Below are 7,585 nucleotides of genomic sequence, written 5' to 3'. Positions count from 1 at the left end.
GAAGGAAGGAAGGAAGGAAGGAAGGAAGGAAGGAAGGGAGGGAGGGAGGGAGGGAGGAAGGAAGGAAGCCACAGAGGAGGCCTTCCCCTCCCCTCCCTTCCCCTCCTCTCCCAGCCGCACAAACCTTCTCTGAGGGTCCAGGGGGGACCATCTCGTGTCCAAAGAGCACCTCTGCATGAGGGTCTGCTGCAGAGAGGAGGGAGACTCAGAGGGGGGGGCATCCCCTGCTCCTCCCTTTTCCACTGGGGGCGGGGGGGAGAGGAGGCCAGTCCCCCCCCCGTTCCTTCTCCTCACTGTGCAGCCCCTCCCTCGGAGGGGATTTGGGGTCAGGCCGTAGGCTGCTAGGAGAAGGGGAAGGCAGTTATGGGGAAAAACAATGCAGACCTGTTCAGCTGCAGGCTGAAGTCACTTGGTGCCAAACTGAACAGAGCTGGGGGTCAGCTCACTTCTGACTGCCACAGAACAAGGTAAGTTCTGCTGACAAACTCCCGTCCCTCGTGTCCTGAGGGTTTCCAGTCCTTCAGCGTGCAATCCTTGGCCAGTGGAAGGTGAGAGTAGATCTATGGCTGGCTTAGTGAACAATTGTGTAGGACACCGTTTCTGCTCGTTTTTGCATAAGCAAAAGGGCTAGAGACTATTTTTAAAAAATAAGAAGTTGAATGTTCAGTGAAGGAGTGTGGGATAGCCCTGGGGAGGCAGGCCCCCTATGTCTCCCTCTCCCCCTCCCATGGCTACATCTTCTGGTCCAACTCCCTCTTAAAGAAATGTACATGATGGGATGGTTGTTCCTTTTTTTAAAGCATACCTCTTCGTGAAAGCATTGCTCGTGGTTTTCAGTTTGGCAGCATTTGCCTGCTACTCCATAAAAATCAGTGGTAACAGCCTTCAGTTGTTCGTCTGTGATGGTCGGCTTGCATTTAACTAAGTTGACAAGCAACCTGAAGTGAGATCAAAAGTTAGTTGCAGGTTGAATCATGAATCAGTGCCCCAATGCTCTTTGATACCACTGGCCAAATCCTTGTGGGATTAGAGAAGGTGAAGAGTCTCAGAAACACTTTAAGTGATTTTATATGCTGATTCTCAATACTGAAGTCTGACTTTGTTGGCAAATTAACACGGCAGTGGTGCACAGCCTGATTAAACAGTAGATAGAGGCTTATTTAGGAAGTAACATACTTGATAGGAAAGAGGAGAGACAGAGGTAGAGGCTGGACTACATCTCTAGCTGAGATAGAGAGTAAACTGAGTGCGGAACTAGTCCCAAGAAGAAGCAGGAGCCTGCCTTAAGAGTACCAATCTGGAGACAGACAAGGAACGACGCTTCAGAGAAGGTGCTGACCACCTCCTCCCCCCCCCAAAGTAGTTCAAGGGTCGGCCAAACCCACAAGGGCCTATGTGGACTCTTCTGCATCAACAAGTTACTCAGAAGAGAAACTGTGCTGGGGTGTCCCCCCTGCCATCACCGTGGTGTCTCAGCAGGTGAGCCTGGAGCCTCTGAAGCCCAGGGTAGATCTTTGATATTCTGAGGTACTGCTGGAGATTCTGTTTCTGCTCAACTACATATTTACTTCTCCATGGTTGAGGACAGATCTCATTATATCACCGGTTCAGTGTCATCTTACACTTTAATACACCTCTTTTAAATAGGGTTGCCAAGTTACCGCGGGGCAGGGGGGGGGGGGGGGGGAGAGACCCGGTCCTGGTCCGGAAGTGACGTCATCACATTAGGCACGTAGCTGGCTGATTGCTAGAGCGTCGGCCGGCGACATGCCCGGTGCGATGGTGTCATCTCCGGGCCCGAACCTAGAGCTGGCAACCCTATTTTGGGGGCAAAGTATTTGAGAGTGGTTGCAGATCAACTCCCGCTCTTTCTTGCTAAAGTGGATTCTCTTGGATCCATTTTATTAGGGCTCAGAGGCAGGCCTGGGGTTGGATTTGCTTGGCTTACAAGACATGGGCCTGAAGAAGCAGTAGCCCCAGAGAGCAGGGCAGAGAAGGAAGGCAGCAGAGGCCGAGGAGAACAAGGACAGGAGGGCAAATCGGGACCTGCTCATGTCTGCTCGGGCCCTTTAGCCACATCACCAGCCCAATCTCTGGCCACGCTCCTTACTTGCGCTTCTCTTTCTCCACATCTGCATTAGCTGTGCACAAATCCTCGTGGAGGGTGAATAATTCTGGATCGCAGGGGGCAGGAACGTATCCGTCATCTACTTCTATGCCACTGAAGCATTCCCGCCGGAAAGCGTAGTCGCTACTGCAGCACTGGCAGATTTTGGGGTTTATGGCGTGTTCTTGATGTCGCAGACATATACTTCCCAACACAAGGTCCGTCTTTACAGAAAGAGGGAGACATTTTGGTTGCAAAATTGACATATAGATGAACAATAATTTAATATGCAAATAGCATAACTTGTTTAAAGTAGGAGTACTTAATCTCATTACATGCAATACTGGTAACATGTCTTCTATTAACTTTAGTTTTATAAAATCACGCACCACCTAGAGCAAATGAAGAGAAGTACCTAGAAGCAGTGGGGGCAATCTTTTTGAAACTTGGGGGGGGGGGGGGTGGGGGGGGGGGGCTGGGCTGGGCTCAGCCCTTCCTCTGGCTCATCCAATGGGAGGCTTGCAATGCCAAGGCTGGAGGAGGCGGCATCACAGTGGGAGGGATCTGGGAGCTTTCCTTCTACTTGGCTTTCACCGACTCCGCACTGCTGGTAGATAATTAGGCTCTACTGTCAAATGTCAAGCACAAATATCGGATGGGGGATACGTTTCTGAGGAGTAGATCTTGGGGTAAGAGTGGGCTGTAAACTAAATATGAGCAGTCAGTCTGATGCGGTGGCAAAAAAGGCGAATTCAGTCTTGGGATGTATTAAAAGGGCCATAGCATCGAAATCGCAGGAGGTCATATAGCCCCTCTGTATACTGCCTTGGTCGGGCCGCACCTGGAGTCCTCCTGTGTGCAGTTCTGGAGGCCTCACTTCAAAAAAGGATGTGGGCAAAATTGAGAGGTGCAGAAGAGAGAGATGAGGATGATCAGGGGTCTGGAGACTGAGCCCTATGAGGAAAGATTAAGGGCTTTAGGAATGTTTAGTTTGGAGAAGAGGAGATTGAGGGGGGGCACGATTGCTCTCTCTAAATATCTGAAAGGCTGTCATTTGGAGGAGGGCCAGGAGCTGCTTCCAGTTGGCAGTAGAGGAGAGGACCCGAAGCAACGGGTTTAAATTACATGCAGAAAAGTATCGGCTGGATATTAGGAAAACCTTTTTCACGGTCAGAGTGGTTCAAAGGTGGAATCAGCTGCCTCGGGAGGTGGTGAGCTCCCCTTCACTGACAGCTTTCAAGAAGAGGCTGGGCGGATACTTGTCAGAGATGCTTTAGGCTGGTCCTGCATTGGGCAGCAGGGGGCTGGACTAGATGGCCTGAAGGGCCCCTTCCAGCTCTATGGTTCTATGAATAACAGATAAATAAATAAGACTGTATCCGTGCAGATCCATTCAGAGGGTGGCCATTTTGGTCTGCAGTAGAAGAGCCGGAGGAGAGTCCAGCAGCCCCTCGGAGACGAAGGATCCACTGGGCTCAAGTGCAGCAGCAATGCAGCCCAACATGGTAAATGGACCTGGCTTAACTCGCAACTGGGTGGCTGGTGTGGTCATTTCTGGGCATGGGGGGGGGGAATGTTACTCATAAACTGCCACTGATGGTGCTGTAAAAATAATGATAACTCTTACATTCTTATCCGTGTGCCCCTCTGTGACTATACGGTGCTATTGCAGTGGAAATTAAATATGCATTTTCATTGCTTCATAAAATAAGTGTACATTCCTAGAATTTCTCATCTTGCAGTAACATTGTACTACAAAAAATTATTGTTCAAAACCACCTAGCTTATCTGCTCTTCCCAAGAAAAAACATTTCTCCAAAAAGGATTACTGTGTGGTGTTGCTGCAGGCATCCATCTTAAAGCTGAAAGCATTACTGCCATGCCTCAATACGGGTGCCACTTCTGGGGTTCTCACAATGCTCTGGATGCACGGCACATGGACGTCCTGCTGTGCCACAGCTGCGGCAGCAGCAGCAGCAGCAGGACCCGGCTTTCTGTGTTGCCCACTGCTCATCTCCTTCCCCTTTTTCTTGCAGCATAATGTGCCAGAGTTGCCAGTTCACTACACAGGGGGCTTTTAATGCAAGTTTCAGCCAACAAGGACCCAGCCCCCTGCTCCTCCTTCACAGTGCAACCTTCAGGGCTAAGGCAAAGCAGGAATACTCACATATCCTTCAGCACAGTTCATCTTTTTATCATCAGCCAGTGGGCAACACTTGGCAGCAACGGCAAGCAGATGACCTGAGTACTGGTACAGTTCAGTAAAGGGCAGCTGTGGGGCTTTCTTGGTGTAGCGGACGAGAAGCCTGCAAAGCGAAGGGGCTTGGTGGGTTCCAGGCAGAAGGGGTTTGGAATGAGCTTTTGCCAGGAGGAGCTCAAGACCAGAGTGAGACACTCGCATCAGCTGGCTCTTGGCTGCTCCTGGCTGCTCACAGGTTTGGGGGGGGGGGAGCCAGAGAAATGTGCCTGAATCTGGGACATTCACCATGGAACTTCATCTGTCATGGAACTGAAACTCGCAGTTCTCAAATGCTCTAGTTTGATCACCCCCTAACCCCAGCCCCTGTTCCAAAGGTAGAAGCAGATGAAAATAACATACAAGTTTTGGAATTTGTAGTCTCCCAGGTTTGCATAAAGTTCACAGTTGGTCCTTATCACTTCCAGGGTGTCAGCAACGTGTTTTCTGAGCTGAGCTTCCTGAAAGAAAGTTGAATTGTTGAGCGCGGCATCCGGGAAGAACTGAAAATGGTCCTTCCTTGAGAGGAAGCATTAGATACTCTCCAAGAGCAGCATCACTGGTCTTGTAATAAACATTAACTGAAGCCTGAGACAGCCAATCTTTCCCCCTTTTGTTCAAGCTGAGCATGGGATGACAGAGAACTCGCCTCTGTTCAAATACACACTGATTTCTTTTGTAGGGTGGCCCCACCTCTTCACCGGCAACCCAGCGGGACAGGCTGAGACTGACAGAGATGGTGCGTCACACAAGGCTGCAACAGGAGCCAGAGGTGAGCCAGTGACGGAAGGGGCACCGTCAGCTGGGGCGGGAGCCAGGGGCAGAAAGCCAAGTGGGCAGCCCTGGACTTCGGCCGCCTCTGAGCGATGCCGCTTTCCTTAAAGGCAGAGGAGCCGTGCTGGTCCACAGCTCAGTCCAAAGCCAAAGGCCCACCAAAAGACCACAACACAAGATGCCGACTTCTTCAGAACTCTTCAGCAAACTAGATGTTAGAAAAGAAGCAGGGGTGGGGTGGAGCGTAGATATTTCCAGCCGTGACATATTTATTCATTCCCAAAGCCCCTTTCAGTGCCATCCTAAGTGGAGTGATCCCCTTCTAAGTCAATGGGCCCCTCTGCTGAATAGGCTCCCATTGTTCCTAAAGTGATATATAACCCTTGAAATTGTTGGTCCAGAAACAACACAAGAATATGTGTATATATAACAGGGAGGCAATTGTGTTGTCTCGTAGTAACAAGGTATGGACCCAGGAGGGCTCCTCTAAGGGAACCTGGAAACAAGACTGACCGCCACAGACACCTCGTGTTTCCCAGCGTTCACATTCAGAGGCTGTGTCAACACTGCAGGTGTCAGCTGGCTTAACCCAGGGGGGCTTTGTGGAATCTGGGCTCTGTGGGGAGGAGAGGGAGCGAGTGGCTCCAAGAGCACTTACAGCACCCCCACACCGGACTGTGAATGCGTGAGTCTTCTGGAGTCAGGCTGTGGCAGTCAGACCTTGACCCAGATGGCCCAGGAGCCAGCCTGATCTCGCCAGATCTCAGCAGGCAAGGAGGTGACCACTCTACCCTTTTGGACTGTCCTCTGCGGCCCAGGGATGGCACAAGGCAGCCCGGAACAGCTGAGCAGTGGGAAGCAAGCTGCTCCCCGTCACTCAGCTGCTTTTTTTGGCTTTCCAAAAGACCCATTTAAAGGGACTGCGGTCCCTCGGTTTGTGAAAAAACCACCAGGTTTCGTTCATGGTTCGAACCTGAACCACATTTCCCTGGTTCGTGCCCATCCCTAATCATTACACAGAGCCTATCTCTGCCTCCACCGTGGACCACTGGTTGCCACCAGTGAGTGTGCAGAAATGCTTGCAGTGTGGCAGCCAGATCTGACCCAGGGCCGGATTTTGGACAGGGACCCTGTGATTTCATAGCATCTAGTTTCATTCTTAGAGAAATCATTCAGAATCTGCTGGTGATTGCATAAAACCCACCCCTTCAGAGAGGCACTCTACAGGACTCTCAAGTTGGCAGCACTTCCCCAGCAAATCATGGTACCCTTTCTGAATTCTTAGGAGTGACTGAGGTGACAATTCTTGGTGTCTCCGTGCATACTCGTACGAAAACCTATAAATGTTAAACACAACAATAAATAAACACATCAATAAATATTTCAAGTGTTTGCAGCACTTAAAATATCAGAACTTGAGTTCATTTAAAACTTCAGAGCCATGGGGCCCCCAGGGCTGAATAGGGACACAGGATTTTTATCTCACTACAGATGCTCATTTTCTGCCTCTAAGCATTTCTCCCCCTGCTCTAATCAAGCGGATCACATTTCACATTGTACCGCTACAGCCTGAGTCCCTTCTTTGCAACACCACCTCCCATCTTCTGACTGGGATAGAAACACTCAGAGATCTCCATTCTGGTTCATATCTAACTAGCAGTAAAGCCCGTTGTGGAAATAAATACAACGGGATCTAGAAAGAGGCTCTGGGGGAGTGCTCTGGCTTTGGGCAAACAGTGTCATTTTGCTGTGGTGACCTCAGCAGGGTATAATGGCAGAGTCCACTGTTTTCTCCAGAGGAACTGATCTCTGCTCCCTGAAGAGCAGTTGTAATTTTGAGTGATCTGTAGCCCTCACCTGGAGATTGGCAACAATTGTTACCCAGGATGAAATGGCTGGTTTGGAGGGTGGAGTCTATGGCATTCTACCTGTCTGAGGTCCCACCCCTCCGCAAACCCCACCCTCTCCAGGCTCCACCCCTCAAATTCCCAGGAATTTGCCAGCCTGGAGTTGGCAAACCCATCTCCTTCCCAGCTAACCATCAACCTACCATTATCTGCCCCTTTGACTTCAGCTGACTTCCGCCCTCCCTTCTGCAGAGCAATTGTAATTTTGAGTGGTCTCCAGCCCTCACCTGGAGATTGGCAACAATGGATCCCCATGAGGGACTGAGTGGTTTGGAGGGTGGAGTCTATGGCATTGTACCTGTCTGAGGTCCCACCCCTCCTCAAACCTCACCCTCTTCAGGCTCCATCCCTCAAATCTCCAGGAATTTCCCATCGGGAGTTGGCAACCCTATCAGGATTGGCCCCAATATGTTTTCTCCCAAAGGCCAAAGTAGGTGACTGGACCAAACTAAGTTGCCTACCATCAGGCACTGAGGGGAAAGTAGGGTTGCCAGCTATAAGGAGGGAAATACCTGGAGTTTTGGGGGGTGGATTCTGGAGAGGGCAGCATTGGGGGGGGGG

At 50.6% G+C, this 7,585-nt stretch overlaps 1 protein-coding gene across 1 annotated transcript in view; it reads right to left on the bottom strand.

The window, feature by feature from the left end:
• The window catches only part of LOC107114919 (serum albumin-like), a 31,521-nt gene that overhangs the window by 3,631 nt on the left and 20,305 nt on the right, over positions 1-7,585 (bottom strand). Inside the window, exons 9-13 of the mRNA XM_015416526.1 lie at positions 6,322-6,454; positions 4,707-4,804; positions 4,275-4,413; positions 2,111-2,331; positions 806-938 (exon numbers count right to left, since the gene is read on the bottom strand). Of these exons, the coding sequence (XP_015272012.1) occupies positions 806-938; positions 2,111-2,331; positions 4,275-4,413; positions 4,707-4,804; positions 6,322-6,454 (724 nt within the window). The remainder of the gene's footprint in view (positions 1-805; positions 939-2,110; positions 2,332-4,274; positions 4,414-4,706; positions 4,805-6,321; positions 6,455-7,585) is intronic.

Source organism: Gekko japonicus, unplaced genomic scaffold (genome assembly GCF_001447785.1).
Source record: "Gekko japonicus isolate JY-2015 unplaced genomic scaffold, Gekko_japonicus_V1.1 scaffold2699, whole genome shotgun sequence".
Classification (NCBI taxonomy): domain Eukaryota; kingdom Metazoa; phylum Chordata; class Lepidosauria; order Squamata; family Gekkonidae; genus Gekko; species Gekko japonicus.
The sequence above is the reverse complement of the archived record's forward strand: the minus strand, read 5'-3'. Positions and strand labels throughout refer to the sequence as shown.